This window comes from Ambystoma mexicanum, chromosome 6q, assembly GCF_040938575.1.
Source record: "Ambystoma mexicanum isolate Mex_15411 chromosome 6q, UKY_AmexF1_1, whole genome shotgun sequence".
Lineage (NCBI taxonomy): Eukaryota > Metazoa > Chordata > Amphibia > Caudata > Ambystomatidae > Ambystoma > Ambystoma mexicanum.
The window spans coordinates 1,340,292,421-1,340,316,965 of record NC_090937.1 but is presented as its reverse complement, the minus strand read 5'-3'; the positions used below and the strand labels follow the sequence as shown (position 1 = coordinate 1,340,316,965).

The window sequence follows — 24,545 nt, the reverse complement described above, 5'->3', positions numbered from 1 at the left end:
CCAATTCCACATTGGTTGTAGCTGGTAAACCCTTGAATTCTGTATCTGCGTTGAATGTGATGTTTCCTTTTCCACATTCAAGTGTATGGTCAGAGTGCCGGGCTACAGCACTATTCACTGTGGTATTAAATGCGAGTGCCATCAATCTGGTGGTATCAACATGATATCACAAAACCTCATAATGTGTGAGTTCAGCAAATGATATCACAACACCTCATAATGTGTGAGTTCAGCAAATGTAAAGCACTGTCCAGATTTCCAGAGAAGCCTCTGAGTTATTCGGTGTTAATATTGAAATATAAATATTAAATATAATTTGGTTTAAGTCTCCTCTGAGTTGTATTTATTTTATATTATGATCTTTTGTTTAATTCTTTATTTTTCAATATGGAAATAACTCTTCACTGGACATGATTGCCAATGTAAAATAACTATAAGGCTGCAGCACTGCTTTTAAAGTCAGCCATTAGCCAGCTCCCAAAAGATGTACTGAATGTGATGCCATGTTGCCTATGCCTAGTGTCTATATTCTAGATATCTGCACCTACATCTATGGTAAAATAATGCAGTCCCCTTTACAGTTAGGGCTGTAGTTTCAGCACTGTTGCTCGTTTTATTTAGTGATTATATTCTACTGTTGTACACTTCAATATATCTTAGAATGTATAGTCACTCTTACCTTTAAGGGCGTACTTGTATTCCTTTCGATGAGCGACTATTTTCTCTTATTACCGGAGAGAGTGAGCTTTGTCTCTAGAGAGCGTGCTCTATCTCTACAGAGTGTGTTTTTTTTCCTCTGGAGAGTTCCTTATCGCTAGAGAGGATAGGAGAGTTGTTCTAAAACATCCTATTAAACAAATATTGTAATCTATTGATAACAAATAATATCAATTTGTCCTCAGACATTGGCCTTTCTGAAATATTGCAATGACATCAAGTTGGTGTACATTTTAAACCAGTATTTAAAGCATTTCCCCATGTTATTCAACCATGGCAATAAAGCGGCACATCCAGAATGATGCAACCTATTGAAAGATCCCGCAGTTTCAATAGTCATTTTTTTTTCTATCTTTCATTAGCGTTTGCAATTGTTCTGCTAATTAATTCAATTCATTTTAATAATCATTTCTGCTTCATAGACATCATTTAATTAAAAGGCTAAATCTGAATCCATGCTGCTGAAAAACTCCTCAATGTCATTAATGAAATAAAGGCAGCTCACTTTCTGTGCTTCTGCACTTTTTTAGTTTCCAGGATTATCAAATGAAAGCACACCGTGTTATTTGCCTCTGCATTCATCTAGTTTACAGGACACCCATAAAAAGGCTAAATTCTTCTTTTGTCTCTGCACTGATTTAGTGTACTGGGAAATTGAATACAAATTCCCAACTGCCTCCTTGTCTCTTTGAGACATGTAAAATATGAATGTATTTGCCCATTGATGCTATAAATAATAGTGCTTGATAAGGCTCTAGAAAATGGCTATCAATAATGGTTTTTCATACCCATTCTCTGCTTCGCTGACGTTCAGCGCTCTGCTCTCATCTCCTATACAACGTTGTCTTCCAGCAAGCTGCTGGATCGCGTTCTTTCTAAGCCTCTGTTCCCAAGTCACATTTTATGCGGTTTAAATACATTTAGTTGGCCAATTAATGTAATTTGTAAGTGCAATTTGCAGCATTTCTTTTAAAAATATATTACCTCAGCTGACGCAACTTTCCTCTAGTGTGTGGACCAAGCCATTGCTGTATTGCTATCTGTGTTAATTAGCTCATCCGTAATTTGACTTACATAATACACTTTCCTGTTTATAAGTGGGTTTTATCTAGGTCCAATTTGGTGAACAATATTTAGCCTTTCTATCTTGTTCTGAATGATTCTTGAACGTAGAGAAGGGAATATTTTAAAAGAGAATTTGCTGAATTCAAATTACATCTAATATAAACTCCTTCAATGTTAATGTCAGCCTCATATATCCAATATAGATATTGATATATATATATATATATACATATATTCAGTGAAAAAACTTAAGTTAAAGTGGAGCGAAGGTGACAAAATGTATCGCAACAACACCCTTGAAATTCAGTGCATTGAGAAACTCAGGACCGGATTAACTCAGCACGTTCCTGTTGTCTGGTAGTGTTTTAAACAATGGAGTGGGCACGGGGAAAAGCTGGTATTGTTGTAAAATATACAGTGGGCACGGCCGAAGGCCATGGTTAGTGGCCTGTTAGTGTTCGAAAATATGCAATGGGCATGACTGAAGGCAGTGTAAAGCACCATCCAATAGGAAAAGGAATGAAAGAAGAGGATGTTGGCGTTAATAAGAGAGCACGAAGGATTAGAGAGAAGATACGTGGGAGAAAGGGCAGACACTTGCATAACAAAAACTCATAGAGGGGATGCAGAGGATATTCCTACATTTCAAGAAATAAAAATGAAGTGACCAAAAAAAAGAAGTGCAATCCAGGGAAGGGCAGTCTGCTAGAAGCAAAGGTGGGGAAAGTCAAAAAGAGGGATGGTAGGCCAATAGTATAGAAACCAGTGGAGAGGATACAGAGTTGGTGAAATTATATTTTTTTTTAGACTATTTTAGTAGAGTTATGGCAACATATCCCCGACTGGAGGGGTTTGCTGATTGTATGCATTTCCAGCTTAGTGGTTATGGGGTTGAACATGATACACTGTAGAATTATAGGTTAGTAGTGGGTCAGTAGAAGGTAGGTTGGTTGGGGTAAGCCACATTCTCTTTAAATGAAAAACAATGGCTGCCTTATGTATGGGAAATGTGGCTTGTTTGTTGTTTGTTTATTCATTTATAATGCGCACCAGACCAGAGGGTATCAGGGCACAACAGTTACAAGGATATGCAAAGCTTAGGTTATGGCTACACAATATAAACAGCAGTGTTACAGGTACATGTAATAAATACACTGAGGTGAATATACAGAATATACAGAAACAATAGCCGGTGATAGTCAAGCTGGTCAGGTTTTATAGGTCGGTAGACTTGAGCCAGTTGATGTAACTAAGCCTAAAGTTTTGAAAGGGTTGAACTTCTCTGATTTGGGGTGGCAGGGAGTTCCACAGTTGGGCCCCTTTTACAGGAAAGCGACAGCCCCCAGCCTTTACGAGCCTAAATCGAGGGATAGCAAGGCAATTGGAATTGATTTGTCTCACCGGGCTGGATGATGTTCTCCTGTGGAATCTGTCCGTAAGATAGCTGGGGGCAGCTTTGTTCAGTGCTTTGCGTGTGAGAGATGCAGTTTTTAGTTGAATTTTATTTTGAGTTGAGAGCCAATTGTTTTGGTGTCTGATCTCAGATATGCATGCATTTCTGACCACACCAAGGGCTGCTCTTAGGGCATTATTTTGGAGGATTTGTATCCTCTGGATGATAGATTTGTTGACACTAATGTAGAGAGCGTTACAATAGTCTAGCCTAGAGAGTATAAGGGCTCTGGCCAGAATGATGCAATTGTCTGCAGAAATGAACGGTTTGCCGGTACTAATGAGCATGCATGTATAAGCGGTGGCAGAGGCCATGGAGTTCACTTGTTTAGTAAAGAAGAGGGTGGAATCGAGGTAAAAACCAAAGGTTTTTACCTCCTTGGCCACTTTAATAAGGTTACCATTGATTATGAAGGATGAGTAAACCTGGCCTAGTTTCTTGAGGGTAGTGTGGGTACCCAGGATGATGAGCTCAGTTTTATCATCATTGAGGCATAGACAGTGGGTCGCCATCCATGCCTGGATGATGAGATACACTCTATTCCCCAAGGCCAAAACCTCAGCGTATCAGAGAATCTGAGTATTATCAGTATAATTAGTGTAGGTGATACCCAGATTGTCCAGATCATCGAAGAGGGGCTTAGTGAATATCTTGTATAGTGTAGGGGAGACCGATGAGCCCGGGGACACTCCACACGTTATGAGGATAGGGTCAGCCACTTCTGAGGAGGAGAAGACCCTCATGGTCCTGTCACTCAAGAATTACTCGATCCAAGTTATAGCCTCTTTGGAGAAGTGGGCGACTGAGACTAGGTGGTTGCATAGGACCTTGTGGTCCACAAGGATGAATGCAGCTGAGAAGTTAAGCAGTAGAAGGAGGGCTATTTTCCCTTTATCTCTTAACTCATTGATGTGTGACTTCAGGGCGATAAGTGCGGTCTCTGTTCTGTGTTGGGGACGGAAGTCTGACTGTCGGGCACCTAAGAGTTTATGAAGTTCCAAATATTGTTGGATTTGTAGGTAAGCAACCTTGTCCAATATTTTTAACAGGAAAGGTACTCTCGTAATAAGATGGTAGTTGGTAGGTATGAGTGGATCAAGAGTTTGCTTCTTCAACAGTGCGAGAACCCAAGATTGTTTAAGGTTGGTGGGGATAGTGCCAGATGCAAATGAGGCGTTAATAAGTTTGGAGATGAAGGGGGTGAGATCTCTAGCAGCATCCTTTACAGGCTGAGCTGAACAGAGGTCTCCCTTGCAGTTGGAGGGCTTGATTGAGAGGATAACTTTTTCTACCTTGAGGATGGAGGTTTTAGTAAAGTTGAAACGGGCCCGGGAGTCAGATAGAGTTTCCAGAATAGGGAGGTCAGGAATGTTGTTCTGGTGAGATGGCTGATTAAGGGATGCGTTTTCTTTAATGCTATTTTCTTTTGGAGAGTGGTGACTTTGTTGGATAGTGCTTGTTGTGTATCTAAACACCAAGTTTAATCTTTAGTGCACATTTCAGGGGTAGGGATAGGAGACTTCCTTTAAGATGGTGAATAATTCCTTCATACTATAATTAGCATTAGAGATCCGTTCGTTGTAGGAGTTACGTTTAGCGAGACAAATTTACTTTTTATACTGTGATGAGATTTCTGTTAATTTTGTTCTGTTGGCTTCTGAAGGGAGTGCTCTCCAGGAGGCTTCACAGTTCCTCTTCAGTTGAGTTTGATTGGGGCAATAGAGTCAAGTGAGGTTAGCATAATTTTGTTGTATTCATTAACAAGTGTTTCTGGATCCAGATTATCAGCGAGCGAGTTGAGGACAGGGAGAATGGCAGGGATGACTTTCTACACTGTGATGTTCTTTTTGTTCCTTGTAGGGCAATGTGGGGCAGTGGGACTAGCTAAAGGGGTAGGTCTAGATGTTCTAAGTGAAAAGGATAAGAGGAAGTGGTCCATCCAGAGTTGTGGGGAAATGGCACTGATGTTAGCAGTGCAATTATAATTGGCAACCCAGCCCAAGGTTCTCCCTTTAATGTGCGTAGGTTCATTAATTTGTTGGTTTATGCCAAGTCCGGATAAGATGTTGGCGATGGCTGTTGCATGTTTGTCTAATGGATCATTGAAGCCCAGATTGAAATCACCTAAAAGTAGTAGTTTAGAGGTCGTTTTTAGATTATTGGACAGTACAGTGTAAATATCCACCTCAAAGGTCCCAATAGGGCCAGGAGGTCTATAGATTAGGTGAATAGTAAGGGTTTGGGAGTTTTCCAGTGGGAGTTTAACTGAGAGGGCTTCACAGGATTTGGTAGAGTGGGAAGGAGCAAGTCTCATGGATAGGCTAGCTTTTGAAATAATGGTGATGCCTCCGCCTCGTGCCTTATCTCTGTCCTGTCTAAGTATTGTGTAGCCATCGGAAACTGCGAGCACAAGCAAGGGACCTGCCACTTCATGCAGCCATGATGATGTGATGGCAAGAAAGTCTAAATTGTCTGCCAATATCAGGTCAGAGATATCTGTAGCACTGGTGACTAGGGACCTAGCATTTATTAACGCTCCTTTAAGAGGGTGGGTGGTGGTAGCGTTGATGGTTGGACCTACTTTCATAGTATGGTACTTGGTATTTGCATGAAGGTCTAGACTGGGGCTCTTGGGATAGGCACTATTATTGTTTCAGCTAGTAGGGAGATTCATTTTCTCATTTGCCGAGGGCATAGGTCTAGTGAAAGGTTCAAAGAGTTTAGTTAATCGTGATCAGAGTCTGGAATTCCTCAAGTCTGTCAAACTCTGTTTTCTCAGGAATGGACTCATTGTGTAAAGACAGGATTGTCTTATGGTGGGTATGTTGATTGATGGCGGCCTTTTAGTCAGACTTGAGCAGATTCGCAGTTCAGGGAGACATGACCTACTGAGTCTCACTAGAAGATGAAGTGTGATGATTGTGCCGAAGGCACAAAGGTTGTAGGCTGTAATGGGCATGTTGTAAATAATTACAGTTATGGCTGATGGACCGCTAGTATTTGTGTATTTGTGGGTCGAGGCGGGCCTAATCGAGTAAAACAAGTGAGAGCAGTTAGTAAGGTATGCTAGCCAGAATGAGCGTGAACGGGGAAATAATCAGTAATGCAGGCGGGGGAATGCATCATAGTAGACTGGTCCCAAGTTTAGCATAAGTGGGAGGAAGTGACAAATGCAGATTAAAGCAATACATCCTAATGCTAGTCCCAAATTAACATGTGGAAAATACATTTGTAAGCTAACACAAAGTTCCCTGATAGGCTATTCCCAAATTTAACATAGGTGGAGAGAATGACAATTGCAGATTAAACATGGCATCCTGATAGGCTAATTCCCGTTGGCATGAGGAAAACAACACTTACAGGCTGACACAGAGTCCCATAGTAGGCTAGTCCCAAATTAAGCATAGGTAGGAGGAGGTAACAATTGTGGATTAAAGCAAAATATCCTGATAGGCTAGTCCCGTATTAGTATCTGGAAGCGGCATTTGCAAGGTAAAATGACGTACCAACATAAGCTAGAGCTGTATTTGTGATGGGGTGTGATAAGACAGCAATTGCCGACTAAAACAGAGTAGGGTACGCAATTTCGACAGAGCCGGCTAGAGCAATTAGTGTAGCGTTACACTAGTCAAATTAAGTTAGGTGGGATACAGTTAGAAGGCGCTGCTCTAACTATAAAGCTAGGCGTGCGTGAGCACAATAGCGATGCGTTGTTACGAGCATTGGAGAGCAACAATACAGTTATACAGTTTATTTTACCAGCTGCTACTATAGGGAATGAAGTGGTATGAACTGTTGTGTGGTGTGGCGTTCATAAAGGTTAAATCTAGCTGGGAAAAAATACAGCAATGAAATATGTAAGCGTCACAGTCAGGAGTTTACAGGTGTTAAAGATACCAGAGGAGAGAGGGAGAGAGGTTGTAGACAGAGGTGTGGTATTTGCAGTTAAGAGGTTTCAGTTGCTTGACAGTCCCGGGTTTAAAGAGATCATCAGGAGCAAACAAAGGATTGGCAGACTAGAGAATGGGGGAATGTTCAACCTGGGCACTGGAAGAACTGTACGCCAGAGTCGAGGAGGTAAGAGTGGGATCTGAACAGGAGAAGGAGCAGGAGGGGTGGGGACAGGAGGCTAGTGAACATGTTCTGAGTTTTAGAGACTTTTGAGAGAACTTATAGGCAAAGTCATATGCAAAAGCAGATGCCGAGTGGAATAAAGAGGGTATAGATTGGCGGACCCTTTATAGCAGGCAAAGGTTAAATTGATGAGATGTCATGATGTTGTACTTGGCAAAGTCAAGGGGAAAAGATGGAGTCTGAATGGCTTGCTTTTATGCAGTTAAGTGTGACAAGGAAAGGAATTTGAGCCAGCAATGTAGCATTGCACGTTTGCATGTGTGTTGATTGAAAGGGGAAGCCTAAGTATGAGGACGTGGGAGGGAGGCTAATGGAATAATGGTGGCTCAACAGCATACTTGATAAAAGTCTTGGGTGGCCTTCTCAATGGAATACGCAGAGGGTGAAGAGAGTGCTCAAAGGAACGATGTTATTTGGCCAAGATAGGGAGCCATGACATCTGGTGGAATGTATGTTTGCTGATCGAAGGCAGAAGTATGAGGGTACAGAGTGTGGTGGAGATAGTGTCCCTATTGTCTACTAAGCTGATTAACATATCCTGTATATTGTGCACAGTGATTCCGTGATCAAAACACCAAACACTCTGATATTCTGATGTTGGAGTTGCCATGAAATTGCTTCCAGTTCTGCTTCCCCAAACTGCATGGATTTTGGCTTTACAGTCATGATGTATACGTGCATGCCTTAATTAATTTAGCTGTGTGTTGAAGGCTGTGGAAGTGTGTTGGAGTTGTTGCCTTCATCACACTACTAAAAATGCACCTGTCACAATATGCACTACATTGGTTGCGGAACAAGTGAGATTGTATGTCTGGCATAGTATAAGTACATTTTAGCACATTTGTTGCTGATCAGAAGCTTTTCTTTACATCACCTCCATAGTCAGTGGATTGCACACCAGTGTCAATGTCCCCTGCCTCCATGGATAATCCATTGCCCCACTCTGCACAGTTCTCTGTATAAGTACCAATGGCACAGGGACAATTTGGGTTATCATGCTAGTGTTATTTTAACAAGTTGTGGAAGTCTCTAAAACATTATGTGTCAAAGAAAAGGAATACACCTCAGGTCCTGCATCTACAATGATTTTTGAAAGTACTATAGAAACCATGAAAGGGGTAACCCCCAGATCAAAACACGAGGATCGTTTGTATTTACAAAGTAAAGTTGCCAGCACTGTTTGCGTAGGTTTAGCAGTTATACATATTCAGGTTAATCAGTGCTACAGTGATCTAGCACTCATATAATACAACAAAATAAAAATGGAAACTAGTAAATCATCATTCCATTTCTCAATTCTTCTTTTGTTCTTTCGTCCATGGGAACTTTAACATGCCTAATAAGTCCTTAACAATTTTGCCTGCGAAATAGGCTTTACAAAATATTGGTTGTGCAGTAATGTGGACAGGTATGCATTGTCTGTTTAAGTAATAGCTCTGAAATATTTCAATTATGAAATGTGTGGCAAGGAATTAAATATATTCAAGGCTATGCACTAAAAGAAATATAGCAGGGTCCTGCAGGAAAATGCACAGTGTCATCTGAATAGCTTGCTTTCAAATGCACGTTAATGCATTTATTTCTTAGAATTGTTTACAGCTTTAGTGATGAACAAGGTCACATAGACAATACATTCAAAGCCGATCTCAGGCAGGAAGGTGATCAAAATATGACAGATGAGATATTGATTTCAATAATGCATCGCAGGCACTCCTTACCTGTAGAGTCAGGCACGCAGTAAGAACTGCAAAGAAGAGTGCCATCAACCCAAACCCTCCAATCAGAAGTGGTCTACGTCCAAGTCGTTCAATAGTGAGCCCCTGTTAAAAAAAAATAAAAAAACATTATTTTCCTGAAGAGGCGCGATTATGTATCATTCACATTGTGTTTTATTTAAATAATTGGCTCACACTAAAATTGAAATCACCCTACTAAACAGGTGATTCATGTTAAGCTATTGTGCTTCATTTTTAAGTGCTTGCATGGATTTGCATCAATCCACAATTGCCTGTTCTTTCTCGCCAAATAGACCATTATGGGCCATTCATAGTCAGGTTCTGGTCTTCCCTCCCTCCAAATTCAAAACCAGAGGTGGTCGATCCTTGTGGAAGTCTCTCCCTTTTTCCTTATGTTCCCTGAACAGGGACGTCATTTGGTGGTCGCCAGGGGTCGCGACTGACACCCATGGGGGCCACAGTTGCAACCCACGGGACTCCCTTGCGACTCCAACTTTAGAGAAAACATCTTTTTTGTGGGGGAAAAAAGAAATTATTTTTGCCCCCCAAAATAATCGGTGCTCCTGGTGTAGCAGGCCCAGTCCTCAGCCATCAGGGTTAAGGCTGGGCCGGGGAGGCACTCAGTAGGGGTTGGAGCTGGCCTTGACATGTGGCACATGTCACATGCCACATTCAGCTCCAACCCCTTCTTCCTCGCTTCCTTGCAGCTTACATGCAGGAACCAGGAAGCTCTCGCTTCCTGGGTCCTGTTTTTGAGCAGCATGGAGGAGATCTGGAAGGATGTACCGAACTGCAAGAAAAAGGTAAGAAGGCTTGTTTTTTCAATATGATGTGTTTTGCATGTGTGAAGTGCGTATCAGATATATGCATGTGAATGGTAGGTGAATGAGATTTGAGTGGTGTATGCTTTTGAATGTTCTGGGTGGGTGGGTGAGTGTGTGCCTGTGTAGACAATGTAATATGTGGATGTAAGAGCAGATTTGAGTGACTGGTGTGTGGGTGAATGAGATGGGATGTGGTGTGTGTTTTCGAGTGTTCTGGGTGGGTGGGTGTGTGCCTGTGTAGAGAATGAAATGAGTGGATGTAAGAGAAGGTGTGAGTAACTGGTGGGTGAATGAGAAGTGATGTGTGTTTTTGAGTGTTCTGGGTGGGTGGGTGTGCCTGTGTAGAGAATGCAATGAGTGGATGTAAGAGAAGTTATGAGTGACTGGTAGGTGAATGATAAGTGATGTGATCTGATGTGCATTTTTGAATGTGCTAGGTGTGTGGATGTGTGCCTTTGTAGAGAATGCAATGGTGTGAGTGACTACTGGGTAAATGAGAAGTGATGTGATGTATGTTTTTGAATGTTCTGGATAGGTGGGTGTTTGCCTGTGTAGAGAGTGCAATGAGTGGATGGAAGAGAAGGTGTGAGCGACTGGTGGGTGAATGAGAAGTGATGTAATGTGTGTTTTTGAATGTTCTGGTTGGGTGGGTGTGTGTCTGTGTAGAGAATGTAATGCGTGGTTTCAATAGAAAGTGTGAGTGACTGGTGGGTGAATGAGAAGTGATGTGATGTGTGTTTTTGAATGTTTTGGGTGGGTGGGTGTGTGCATGTGTAGAGAATGTAATGAGTGGTTTCAATAGAAAGTGTGAGTGACTGGTCGGTGAATGAGAAGTGATGTGATGAGTGTTTTTGAATGTTCTGGGTGGGTGGGTGGGTGTGTGCGCGTGCAGAGAATGTAATGATTGGATGTAATAGAAGGTGTGAGTGACTGGTGGGTGAATGAGAAGTGATGTAATGTGTGTTATTGAATGTTCTGGCGGGTGAGTGTGTGCCTGTGTAGAAAAAGTAATGATGGATTCAAGAGAAAGTGTGAGTGACTGGTGGGTAAATGAGAAGTGATATGATGTGTGTTTTTGAATGTTCTGGGTGGGTGAGTGGGTGGGTGAGTGCATGTGTACAGAATGCAATGAGTGGATGTAAGAGAATGTGAGAGTGACTGGTGGGTGAATGATACGTGATTTGATGTGTATTTATGAATGCTCTTGGTGGGTGGGTGTTTGCCTGTGTAGAGAATGAAATGAGTGGATGGAAGAGAAGGTGTGAGTTCCTGGTGGGTGAATGAGAAGTGATGTGATATATGTTTTTGAATGTTCTGGGGGTGGGTGTGTGTGCCTGTGTAGAGAATGCACCGAGATGATTTAAGGGAATTTGCGAGTGACTGGTGGGTGAATGAGAAGTGATGTGATGTGTGTTTTTGAATGTTCTGGGTGGGTGGATGTGTGCCTGTGCAGAGAATGCAATGAGTGGATGGGTGTGTGCCTGTGTAGAGAATGCAATGAGTTGATGTAAGAGAATATGTGTGTGTGTGAGTGACTGGTGGGTGAATGAATATGAAGGTGATGGTGTGTTTTGAATGTTCTGGGTGGGGGGGGGGGCACGCCTGTCGCCTGTGTAGAAAATGCAATGGGTGGGGGTAAGAAAAGGTGTATGATTGAGTGACTGGTGAGTGAATGATTATGAATGTGATGGTATGTTTTTGAATGTTCTGGGTGGGTGTGTGCCCCTGTAGAGAAGACAATGAGTGAATGTAAGAGGTGTGAGTGAGTGACTGGTGGGTGAATGGGCATACATGTGGTAGTGTGTGTTTGAATATTCTGGGTGGGGTCCGGTGTATGCCTGTGTGGTGAATCCAGTGTGAGTGAGTGCGAGAGGAGATGTATGGGCGAGTGACAGGTGGGTGAAAGGGGATGCATGTGTGTGTAAGGCCCTGGGAGACTGGGGATCACTGAGCATTTTTACCACATCCTTTATTGACCTTGCATGTTTTACTGGTATTTGTGAGCAAATGCAAGTTCATGTGTGCCATTCCTTGGCTAGACTGCCATTGTTTATCGTGGCATGACATTTATTACTCTGCATATTTAAAAAGTCAAGCATGATAAGTAGTGTTACCTCGCTAGACTGATGTGTTGGCGTAGCGGCCTGTATATTCGTCACTGTAGCATTACTTTTTATTAACTGAGAATCTATGATGAATCAAGCAAGATAAGTGCTCTTATGGGTCTAGACTGGCTTCCATTGGAACCAGTTTGGACAGGTTTTCCTATTGTGACATGTCACTTTTAATGGCCAAACCAAGGGCAGTGTGTACTTACATAGGAGCACTGGCATATATTGCCAAAGCCAGTTTTGTGCCCAGTGCCAGTAATTATACTACAGAAAAACTTCTTAAAGCGAATATTAGTATGGTCTTATATGGGAATACTAGCATATGTTGGTGGAGCAAGCAAGAAAATGTATGTGCACAGCCAGCATACAAATTATTTTTATACTGGCATACATTGCAGGAACCAGCATGATAATGCATTGGGAAATGCCCTGTGCACTTTTGGTGACTTGTGTCTATTGTAATTTTTTCATGATTTACTGTACACCCTACAGAACCGATAATTGGCCTTTTACCCACATTGTTAGCCTTCTACCCAAATTTTCCCTGAAAGTGTGCTTTGTAATGCACCATTTTAACCCATTATTCAAAACATTTTCTCTGGGGATGGAGAAGAATCCCCCCAGACCTCCCCCAACCCATTTTGGTTTATTCGGGCTCCCTCGCTATGCTCAGTCGCAATCACATACTTGTGGCAAATATTTACACCCTCCAAAAAAACAACTCACCAGCCACCATTGGTGGCTGGTATATTTGTGGACCAGGCTCTGCCACCTTCGCTCAATGTTACATTAAAGATGTAAGCTTTGATTGAAAAGCATATGTACTTCTTTTACTTGAAGTAGTGCATGCCCCTGCAGTAGCATAATCATCATGGACATTCTGCACACATGGTGGTCCGGACCGGCCGGGCTGTAGCGTGCCCTGTGCTTTGTTAAGGAGCTTGGGAGGCCCCCACAGCATGGCTCGCAGAGGAGCTGCCAGATTTTGTGCTATGACATTGGGCACCAGTGGGTCTGATAAAGGGGTAGTGTGCAGTGCACGCCTTGAAGTCTGCCAGTAAGTCCCGGGTGAGAAGCAAATTGTGGGTGTTTTCAATTTTAAATAACTGTGTGGTGCTATGAATTTATGTGTGCAGCAATGATATTACATTAAAAGGTTTTTTTTTTTTTAAGTCTTCTGGCACCCAGTATTATGCTTAGATAATAAAAACTGTGTGGGGCTCTTGGGTATGTGGAAAGAAATGTTCCCAGGTATTATACTGCAGCAAAGATAACATTTTCAGGTGCACTCGCCTCTGTGCACGCAGACCAGCCTAGTAGGTTTCTTCTATCGTAGTGGTAGCTGAATCATATATAGATTTATAACCAGAACATTTTGTTGGTGCTAAATCCTGGTCAATGATTTCATTTTCAGGCATTGTTCGAGCAGCATTTTTCTCCTGGTTAAATTGCAGCGCACGCCTCCCCAGGTCAGTGCTGTTTTCAACACAGCAACGCCACAGATAACACGTACTTCTGTGCCCATTGATCTATAGATGTTTCATACACTAGCTGTAGCTTGCGTTACAGATTTTGGTTACCATGTTAGAAATACTGCATTATGTATGTTTTACATATTGACCCCACGTCGAATCTGCAAAATGGCATTCACCAAATATGTAATCATGAACAAATCATGCCTCCTTCTGTGCCTCAGTTCACATATCTGGCTCAAATGAGAGCACCTGGAAACATGGGTGCTAGATGCATCTAAAAAATCTGAAGGTCATTTGCTATCAATTTCCTATGTATCACTTGGGGGCGGGGTCACATTGCATCACTTTCTGTGATGTCATCAGGGGTCAAGGGTCATGTGATGTCACTTCCGCCATGCCTGGCATTTTAGTGAAATGATGTCCCAGTTCCTGGATTCCTTTCTTTCGTTTTTTGCGCTGGTTGCTCTGTTGTTCATTTCTATATGTTGTCTTCCATCTGCACCTATATGCAGTTTAGTCTGTCCCAAGCGCAGTGTTAATTCATAAACATTAACATGAAATAATGGGTTAAAATGTTGAATTCCAGACCACGCTTGTGCAAAATTAGGGACTCCAAATGAAAACTGTCTTTGCTCTCTGCAATACAGATCTAATGTGGTCCAAAATGATAAAAATGACATTCTTGTTTCTATACATAATGAAGATTAATGAAGGTTGAGGAGCAGCACCCTACTCTTAGTCCCCCCCAACCCCCGTCCCCGCTGCCTAGCCATTTGGACCATGTCAGCTGCAATTCTGTATCATAAAGATTCAGTCGGCATACTGAATGGGCTTTGTCCTTTGTTGGGCAAGAAGGCATAGTGAAATGCCTCGCTCTCTTGCAATAGACAAAACTGATAGCCACAGTCTCACTTGCCAAGGAACAAGCACATTAGGGCCCAAACCAAAAAAAATGAAGGGGTCCAAGATCTCTGTCCTTCCACCACCCGACGATCATCCCAGTTACAACCTGTTCTCTCATACTGAAAACAGAACCAATATTAAATATCACAGGGAGGATACTGTAGACTAGAGCTCATGGATTTAGTTACAGAATGAGGACAGTACATATAGATCTACTGTATCATGCAGTAGGATAGACTCAGGACACGGATAAGCAGGATGCATTTTCTGCACAGCTATTTCTCACTTTGAACCAAACACCCCCCCCCCCCGCCTGTTCGAATCTCAATTCAGCTTTACCCAAGTGTGTGGTGATGCCACGCACGGATGCATTTGCAGCCAGGACTAATGTCAGGCTGTGCTTTAAAAGCCCTGAAACATCCACTGTTCCATTGTTGCTCTCGGTACTTGACTATGCCCCGATCAATAGAGCAAAGACATTTTACAAGACCCTGACTCTGACCCTAAAATCGAAATTCCAAAGTTCAAATTGATCATCAAGATGTTATACAGTTACTCACATCGCCGAAGTGGAAAGTGTAGCTGGTACAAACGTGCCAGAAAAACATCTGTCAGACCAGCAGGGTATGGAAAAATGATCCTTGGCTATGGCAAGAAATGTGCTATCCAGCTGGTAATCCTCCTATCCTCCACTCTTTACTGGTAAATATACCATGCATATGGCCCTCTTTCTCTATCTCTATTACTCTCCCCCTCTCTGTCGCTCTCTCGCTCTCGATCTCTCTCCCTCTCTCTATTTTCCACTGTCTCTTTCTCTTGTCCTATACCACTGTCTCCATCTCTCTATCTTTCTCTCTCCACCTCTTCCCTATATAACATAATGTGTTCTGCTATGGGTATATTAGAGACATGGTACATTCGATGTTCATTATGTTTTGTTACATTTTTGTATCGTTTGCTTGTTAGGCACTTAAACAACAAGTAAACTACTGTTTCAAAGTGTCCACAGGGCAAGAGGAGGGAACAAGGGAGTCAAATACATTACATAACACAATGGGCCTCATTAAGAGGTTGGAGGCAGCCATGGTGCTATTAGCTATTAGCACCATGGCAGCCTCCAAGCCCGTGTCCGAGTCTGGGTAGTCAGAATGGGGACTTACCGGGTCATTCCAACCTTGGAGGACCCGGTAAGTCCCCATTCTGAAAATCATTCCCCATTCCCATTGAGCCCCCATAGGGCTCAATGGGAATGGGGAAGGGGTCCATTATTAGCTTCCTGGTCCCTTATCTGGTCCCGCTAAGGGCGGCTGGTAAAACCAGCCAGCCCTAGTGGGACCCTCTAAGGAACCTCGGAATGCGGCGGTTAGGGGTTAACGGCACTGGCATCCTTACTGGTGCCGTTAAACCCCCTACCGCCATACTCGTAATGAGGCCCAATATTTAATAAGAGCAGTGGAGGAAAAAGTAGGAAGGACGAACCTACTATGCCTTGTGAGTATTCAGAATGTGCAAGTGCAGCAAGGAGAAGGGCCAGAGGGCGTAAGTGCTGGGGGGGTATAGGCTCATGGGTGAGCCAGAGATAAAGTGCTTGGGTTGTTGAGTGCTGCATGGCCAGGGGCCATGTTAGGAGTAAGTGCAAACCAACCTCCAGGGTGGAGGGTGTGTAAAGGCAAGTGCTGAGGGTAGAGTGGAGCTGTGCCAATTGGGTGTGGGAGGTCAGAGGCACTGAGAATGCATAAGGGCCCCAGACACCAATCATAGCAACTGTTGCATTAGTAGAGAATAGAATAAGGGAAGGAGGAGGTGAAGAGGAAGGTCTTGAGGAGCTTCCAGAATTTAACGTACAAGGAACAGAGGCAGGAGGAAGCTGTTCCATAAAAGGGAGCCAGCCGAGGAAAGTGATCGACCACCTACCCTCTGTATAGAAAAACTTTTAACACACAAAGAATTTGTAACAGGGGAACAAAGTGGTCTAGAGGGAGCATATTTAGTAACATAAAGTTGAAGATAGTGTTGTCCCTGGGCCCCGACAGCCTTGTGGATGATGCAGAGGGATTTGAATTTAATCTGTGCAGCAACCGGGAGCCAATGAAGACTTTTTAGGGCAGGAGAGATGTGGTTCCTGGGCTTAAGGCCAAGTATAAGTCTTGCTGCCCTATTCTGGATTAGCTGGAGGGGTCGCAGAGTAGAAGAAGGTAGATTCAGGAGGAGGCTATTGCAACAGTCAAGCCTAGAAACCAGGGCTCGGGTACCATTGAGCCTCTGGGGGAAAGTGAGAAAAGGGAGAATTCCTTTAAGAAGGAAGAGCTGAAAGTGGGACTTCTTGGCAATTTCTTGAGTGTGAGGAAGGAAGGAGAGAGAAGAGTCGAAGATAACTCCAAGGTTTCTGGCTTCAGAATAAGGAGCAGGGACAGAACCCAAGGAGGAAGGCTAGGGTGAAGGGAAGAAGGAGGGAGCAGGGGTCCTGATGGGAAGCATCTCAGTTTTACAAGCGTTGAGGCAGAGATCGTTGGACTTGCACCAGGACTGGATGGCAGATAGGTAGTCAAGTATGATGGAGGGGGCAAGAGGATCAGCAGGAAGTTTAAAAAAGAGCTGCCTGTCCTCTGTGTAACACTGTAAGTTGGAGAAGGAGGAGATGAGGTGAGCAAGCAGAGCATGGTAGCTGTTAAAGAGCCAAGGGGAGAGGAGAGAACCCTGGAGGTAGGAGAGGAGAAGGTGCCGAAGATGACTTGGGAAGATCAGTCAGTAAGGAAGGATTTCAGCAAGTCCAGTGCCTGTTCCGAGATACCAATGGTACCATTGAGCCTTTGTATGAGGATGGAATGGTTGACTGTGTCAAAGGCAGATGCTAGATCGAGAAGGATGAGGACAGCAGGGGATTTGGAGTCCAGCTATGAGAGCAGTTCTTAACAGGTGTTCAGAAGACCAGTTTCCGTGCCTCTGGATGCTTGGGTTCCAGATTGATGGTCGCAGAGACCTTCAACAAGTTTGGTGTGTGAGTTGAGTTGGGGAAATGCCAACTTCTCCATCAGCTTCCCCAAGAAGGAGGTTATGGAAGTAGGGCAGTAGTTGGCACGGCAGGTAGGGTCTGATGAAGGTTTTTTCAGGAGTGGGCACTCAAGGGAGTGCTTAAGGGAGGAAGGGAAAGATCGAGTGTCAAAAGAGCAATTGCAGAAATCAGCGAGTGTGAGGCAAAGCAGCCAATGTTATCCTTAATGGTTCTGGATGTGCAAGAGGAAAACTGTTTAGAAGAGACCTTCACGGAGCAGGCAACTCTGGAAACTTCTTCAGGTGTCACAGGGGAGAAGGAGGAGAAGGATGAAGGAGGAGGGTGAGGATCCAAGGGAGGCACAGGGGTGAGGGATGGGTTGTGAGGGTGGATAGCAAGTGTGTCCAGGATGTCCTGAGTTTTGGTGGCAAAGTGTGTGGCCAGTGCTTTGTAGAGGGCCTGGGAAGAGGAAGGGGAGGAGGAGACTGTGGAAGGGTTGGCTAGTTCCATGCAGATCTTGAGAAGTTCAGCCATGTTGTTGGATGCACCGGAAACCTGTGCCTGCATGTGGGTGCTTTTCTTGGTGCGGGTGTTGATTCTGTATTGACTTTGGAGCGGGGGACAGGCCAGTTTGTCAGAGGGTGAGCCTGAAGTTTGCCACTTCCATTCCACCGCCCGGCACTTTCGTTTCAGGGCTGCAAATTCGGAGTTGTACCAGGTGTTACGCTTAGAGGCAGGTTTCAGGCGGATCCTCATGACTGAGGCAAGAATGTGAAGAGTATTTGTGATGGAAAGGTGGAGGCTGATGAGAGCAGAGTCAGAGGTAGTATCAGAGGTAGGGGGTGAGAGGAAATGAAGGTGGAAGAGAAGGCAGCAACTGACACTGCTTTCATCAGGTGGATGTTATTGAACAAGGTTGGTGAGGCTTTTTGGGGAGTGGTCAGAGGACCAAAGGGACCCAGGTGGGAGGAGAGGAGAGAATGGTCTGACCTGGAGAGAGGAGTGACTAGTGGGTGGGAGAGAGCGAGAGAGGTCAGAGTGTATGAGGGCATCTAGAGTGTGTCCAGCTGAGTGGGTTGGACCAGAAGGGAGAATGGAGAGGGAAAGAGAGTTGCAGAGGTCAGTAAAGAGAGTGGATGCAGATCCAGGGCAGTCATGTTGGATGTTGAAATCACCCAGGAGGAGGAGGTTGCAGGTGGATGAAAGTAAGGAAGAGCAGAAATCAGCCCATTCATAGAGGAACAGGGTGGTGGTGCCTGGAGGCCAGTAAATGGTAACATTGGTCAGAGTGAAGGTGTGTGAGATGACCAACTTGTAAACCAGGCTTTCAAATGAAGGGTAGTGCTGTGTGGATAAGATGGAAGCAGGAACCCACTCAGGGAAGATTAAGGCAACCCCCCACCAGTGTGGTGAGATCGGGGCTTGGAGATGGTTTTGAAGCCATCAGGGAAGAGGGAGTTAAAAGCAGTGACTAAGCTGCCACTGAACCATGACTCGGTAAGAGCGAGAATGTCGAGGTCAGTGTCTTCAAAAAAGATGCAGATCTCAGCGGAGTGTTTGTTGGCTGAGCAGCATTAAGAGTCGCCAGATGGAGGAGGTCTCTGCCTTTGAAAGTTTTCCAAGGTGGTGTACAGAGGCGTGGTACACCAGTCAGAGGAGGGAGAGGGAGAGTGATAGGGGGAGATGCAGGAGAAGGAACAACGTTAATGAGAGAAGGCAGAAATGCAATGTGATATATAATGTGAATATAATGTGTTCTTCTATGAGGTAATGTACTAATATATTATTATATGTTATTATAATATTGTTGTTCTTAGCCCTTACCCTAAGAATCACCCAACATCTGCCTGTAGTAGCAGAACATCGCACCACCATTTAGCCTGGAGGCATTGCACATCAGTGTATTATACAGCCTGGATCGCCACATTGCCTAAGGGGACAAATTGGGCTCCGGGATGGTTTGGTGGACCCATAAATGCCCCAACTTATGTTCACTTTCATTTTGGGGATTGCTAAAGCTGTAAACGCAGTTGTGCCCTGGTTAGGCTAACAACCGCAACTGTAGAAGAGTGTTAGTGCACTAGAGTAAACTATTGTGATTATGGGTGAGCATTTTTCACATGAGAAGTGGAAAGCGCAGAATCCGCACTGAAATCTGCTTCTGCACATTCCTAAAAATCTGCATTACGGTTCTGCCGCCACTACAATTACCCGCGGTTTTGTGCATTTTCGCATGAAGCGTGATGTTTTGTTCCCATATTAGTTTTATTTAGCATGATGACAAACTTCGTACTGGTCTTTTTTTTATCTGTGTTAGTTTCATGCAGCGACACAAGAAACTTGGGCAGGTTTTTCCAAACTGTGCTAGTTTCGCGCAGAGCCATGAGCCACTTTGCACATTTTTTTCCGATTTGTGACAAAGTCAAAAGAAACTTTGTGCAGGTCTTTTTCGATCTGGGCTAGGTTCGCAACATGAGAAACTTTGCATGGTTTTCCATGATATGTGCTAGTTTTGTGCAGTGACACAAGAAACTTTGTGTGGGCTTCCTTTATATCCCTACTAGGATCGCACAACAGCACAAGAAACTTTGCACAGCTTTTTGTTTGATTTGTGGTAGATTAGCAGGTGGCACAAGCAACTCTTTGCTCTTCTTTTTGACTCATGCTAGGTTTGCGCAGTGTCACTAGAAACTTTGTGCACTCTTTTCCATTCATGCTAGGTTTGCACAGAGGCATAGGAAATTTGTGCTGCTCTTTTCAATTAATGCTAGGTTCGATATGTGCAAGGTTCATGCAGCGGCACAAGAACCATTGCATGGCTCGTTTCGGTTTGTGAGATGGCCCGAGAAACTTTGCTCTGCTCTTTTTGATATGTAGGAGTGGAAGAAAGGCAGAGTGCAGCGAAGCGGATCCAAATCTTACAGATTTCGCTTCTGCAGTTGGTGGAACAGAATTTCCCAATTTTGCCCAGCCCTAATGGTGATTTTATTGACAGATAATTTGTTTTCATTAGTTTTTTATCCCTATTTGTCCCCTTTTGTCTGTGTGTTTATAAGGACCCTTACTTTCCCTACAAGAAGTATCGAAAAGTTAACATATTTTTTAAGTAATTACTTTTCCGCTTTATGCCAAAAAGTTTTTTTTAAAAAAGCACCTTTCCCATTTGCATAGGTAACCCCATTGGGCTGTGTTGTTTTACGAGGAGATGTGTTTAAACACTATTCTCTGTTCTATTCCTGCTTTGTCGGAAATCTAAAAACATCTTCCCATTAGTATATCCTAAAAGCCTCTTTAATTTCCTGTTTGAGCCACTTGTGAAATGATTTGTGTGTGCTACCCAGTCCTTTGTCTATGCTACATTTCTCCTAGTGTTAGTACTTCCATACCAAAGAAATGTAATGATAATGTGGAACTACGCATTTCGTTTGGAGGGAGAAGGGGAGGAGGGAGAAGAGTTCCCCTCTAAGGGGATGAGGTTATTGATTGTGAGGTGGAAGTTTTAAAGAAGAATTTGGTGTCCCTTTTGGGGTGGATCCAGTAAGTTCCAGATGCCTCGAAAAAAAGAAGGTGTTGCTTTAGGAAGGAAAGGCTTTGAGGGATGGTAGAGAACGAGGAGAGGAGGTAGGGATTATTATGTTTTAATATTATTATTATTATGGTACTTATTGAGCGTGGACCTACCTTTGAGAAGCAACAGAGCCCTTCTCAGAGGTATACAACAATACAGATACTGAACCCAGTGCTAAACTGAGGTATACAACTGTACAGATACGTAACAGAGTGCTTTTCAGAGGTTACAACACAACAGTACAGGGTGTGGAGAGGAGAGGGGTGAACGGTATCTAGCGAGTCAGGTGTTTCAGAGGCAATGTGATGGCTTAGGTGTTGAGGAGGAAAGACTCTTTGAAGAGGTGGGATTTCTTTTCTGAGTTATAGGAGTGGGGGTTGGAGGCGGGTCTGATGCTGACGAGGAGGAGGTTCCATAGTCTTGAGCGTAGGCACAGAAGGCTTGTTTTCTGGTCCTTTCCTTTTTGCAGCAGCAGATTTCAAGTCTGCACATCTCCTGGCTTCTGGTTGTGCGCTGTCCAATGGACATGCTTTGTCTCTGTGAGAAGGTAGCTACGTGACTTGAGGGCGACTGCCTTATAGATGATGCAGCAACACTTGAAGGTAAATTGTGCGTGCAGTGGGAGCTAGTGAAGGTTGATGAGGGCTGGGGTGATTTTTATCTATTAATTAGCAATTTTAGTGTTCATTTATAATGTGCTTAATAACAGCAAGTGGTTTCTAAGTGAGGGATCGGGATTCAAACCGGTGTTGTGCCGCATAGTGTTGCTTCCAAGACACATGTGTTGCCCCTGAGCTATCCTTCCTCCCTGATATCATATTTGCGTAGACCCTTCTCAGGGGCACAAGGGAGAATGATGAGAGGCCTTCAAGGAGGGCATTGGTGGGATAGGGATAGGACCAGTGCTTGAACAGTGGATCTAAAGCTGTCTGGAAGTATAACAGGCTTGACTTTCCACAGGAGGGAGAGCTGATACCAAGCTGCCTGAAATTATTTAAGCTATGTGTGTCTTGAAGGAGAAGTGTTTGTCAATGTGGAACCTGTGGGACTTTGCGCAGGAGGTGAGCTCAGGTGTGAAGCCCTCAAGGTTCATGGTTGATAGGCAGGTCTGTATGTCTGGGTGTTCTGTGTTGTTGGTGAGGAGTAGGAATTCGGTCTTGGAGTGGTTGAGCATCCAGTATGCAATGGGCATCCAAGACAGGATCAGCAAGAGGCAGGTTTTAAGCCTGCGGATGTGCTTGACAGAGTTGATTTTGAGACATAGCTGTGTGTCATCAGAGTATTGGTGGGTGTGGATGTTGTGTGTGGCTAGGAGGGCTCTCAGTGGCTCCATGTATAGATTGAAGATCACTGCAGAGAGGACGGAACCCTGCGGGACTCTACAGGTGACGGGTCACATTGGCAATCTAGAGGAGTCCTTCTGAACAAACTGCTGGTGGTTGGCGAGGTAGGACTTGAACCAGTGTAGGGCAAGGTTGCTGATCCCCATGCGCCAATGTATGGTCTCCATGAGTGCCTGGTAGTCTACTGTGTCAAAAGCAGGCGAGAAGTTGAGTAGAAGCAGGAGGCAAGGGTGGCCATCATCAAGGATGTTGAGGGCGTCATCAGCCACCTGTATGTTCTCCGTGCTGCATCTGGGTCTGAATCCAGATTTGTAGGTTTGCAGGAGATTGTTGGTGTCGATGTGTTACTGCAGTTGCGTCACCATCGCTTTCTTGATGATCTTTCCTAGTATGGGAAGATGGCAAATGGGCTGATAGTTACCTGGGTTGTTGTCATCCAAAGTGAGTTTCTTTAGTAGGTGGAGGATTTGTCCTAACTTTAGGGTCGATGGGAAGGTGCCTTGAGTTAAGGAGCTGTTGATGATCTCTAGGTAGGGAAGGAGAACTTCTGCGTGGAGCGTCTTGAGGATGGATGCAGAGAGGATGTCATCTGTGTACAATGTGGCTTTCAGTATGGCCAGCGGTTGGACCTGTTGAGTCTTCCAGTCGAGAGTTGCAGTTTGTTTGGGGGTGTTTGGTCCATGTGAGGGGGAGGTTGGCAAGGTCTTTCCATGAAGGCTTCCACCAGGAAGTTCTTGGAGATAATGAATGTTTGTCTGATGGGTTTCTGCTGGGAGTGCTTGACTGGGGTGGTGTGCATGATATTGAAAGGCACAGCTGTGCGGTCAAACTAGTCAAGCAGGAGAGGAGATATCTAGTGGAGGAAAGTCTGTGCAGTGATGATAAGGTTGAGGATGTTACCTTTCTTGTGCATTGAGTCATTCGTGTGCTGTGTGAGACTGAGGGTGTACAGAAGGCCAAGGAGAGAGCTTTCCTCATCCGTCTGGAGGGCTTGTTGCCTGGGATCTTGAATTCGCCTGGGAAGATGTTGTTTGTGTGCGTGAGGGACATGGAAGTGACCAGGATGGTGAAGTCTCAGATGAAGGTGGTGTTGGGTTTTGGTGTCTGTAGATGAGAATGAGTGGACACACTCTCCCCCGGTGTCCACTGGGGAGAGGGAAGTGGCAGCAAAGGACTTTGAAGGAGCCAATGTTGTCGATGTCAAGTCTGGTGCAGGGCCACATGGTCTTGTGTATAACTGCGAGGCATCTGCCTGTCTTGTTTGGCCGGCCTCTGTGTTGGATGCCGTAGCTATCTGGGACAAGGATGTCTAGGATGTGGGTGGAGGTCTCAGTGATGAAGATAGCATAACGGACGTGTGTAGTGCTGAGGTCGGTGATGACTGCTGCATGGGTGATGGCTGAGCGGACGTTAGTGGGCATCAACTTCCGTATTGTGGACGGTGAGGGGGAGCAAATGGGCTTGAAGCTGATGTGGATAAGGTTGCTGCATTGCGCAGTCCATGCCTTAGAGGAGGGGCAATGTCATTGACGTTGCCGTTGCCATTGCCTTAGTATGGTGTGGATGGCCTGTAGGGACAGAGGGAGAAAACACATGTTGAGCGTGCTTACCTGTTGTCTGAGTAGGTGTTCTGGTCTGAACAGGTCTAACCAGGAATTGCCCTTTTCTTCATCTGCCCTTCACTTCAGATACCCAGGCGAGAGACACCCTTGATCTAAGAGTTAAGAGCAGAAATGAAGAGGAAGATCTAAGAAGGTGTGTGGGCTTAGGCCACTTGACCTAGTTCCGCTTGCACCAGCTCACCATCTGCAAAGAGAAAGAGACTGGATTGTTGCTTATGTAGGGAAAAGGGCAGCAAAACAGGAAGGCACCAACAGTTTAGCAGTGCTTGAAAGGTGGGTAGAGCAAGGTGACCTAGATCAACGTGCACCTGCTCACCAACTGCAAAGAGAAAGAGACTGGAGGGTTGCTTAAGTATAGAAAAAGGGCATGAAAACAGGATGGGATGACAAAGGAGGGTTTGTTTGCCACTGCCATAGGAGGAGTATGAGGGGAGGGTATGCCAGCTGGAAGTAGCCATGCATAAAGATCTGTCAGAAGTGGTTGAATGATTTGGTGATGAGTATAGGGATCACCTGGAGTCACTAGCTTCCTAAATGGAGAAAGAGAGCATTTTAGTTAAGGATTGACAACATCTCTTTCTTGTGAATTTCTTAAACAATTT

The 24,545-nt window shown here is 44.3% G+C and overlaps 1 protein-coding gene across 2 annotated transcripts in view; it reads right to left on the bottom strand.

The window, feature by feature from the left end:
* Positions 1 to 24,545, bottom strand: part of SLC2A9 (solute carrier family 2 member 9) — a 2,089,749-nt gene that overhangs the window by 476,663 nt on the left and 1,588,541 nt on the right. For both annotated transcript variants that reach the window (XM_069631955.1, XM_069631956.1), the window contains exon 10: positions 9,088 to 9,189. In XM_069631955.1, coding sequence (XP_069488056.1) covers positions 9,088 to 9,189 — 102 coding nt within the window. The remainder of the gene's footprint in view (positions 1 to 9,087; positions 9,190 to 24,545) is intronic.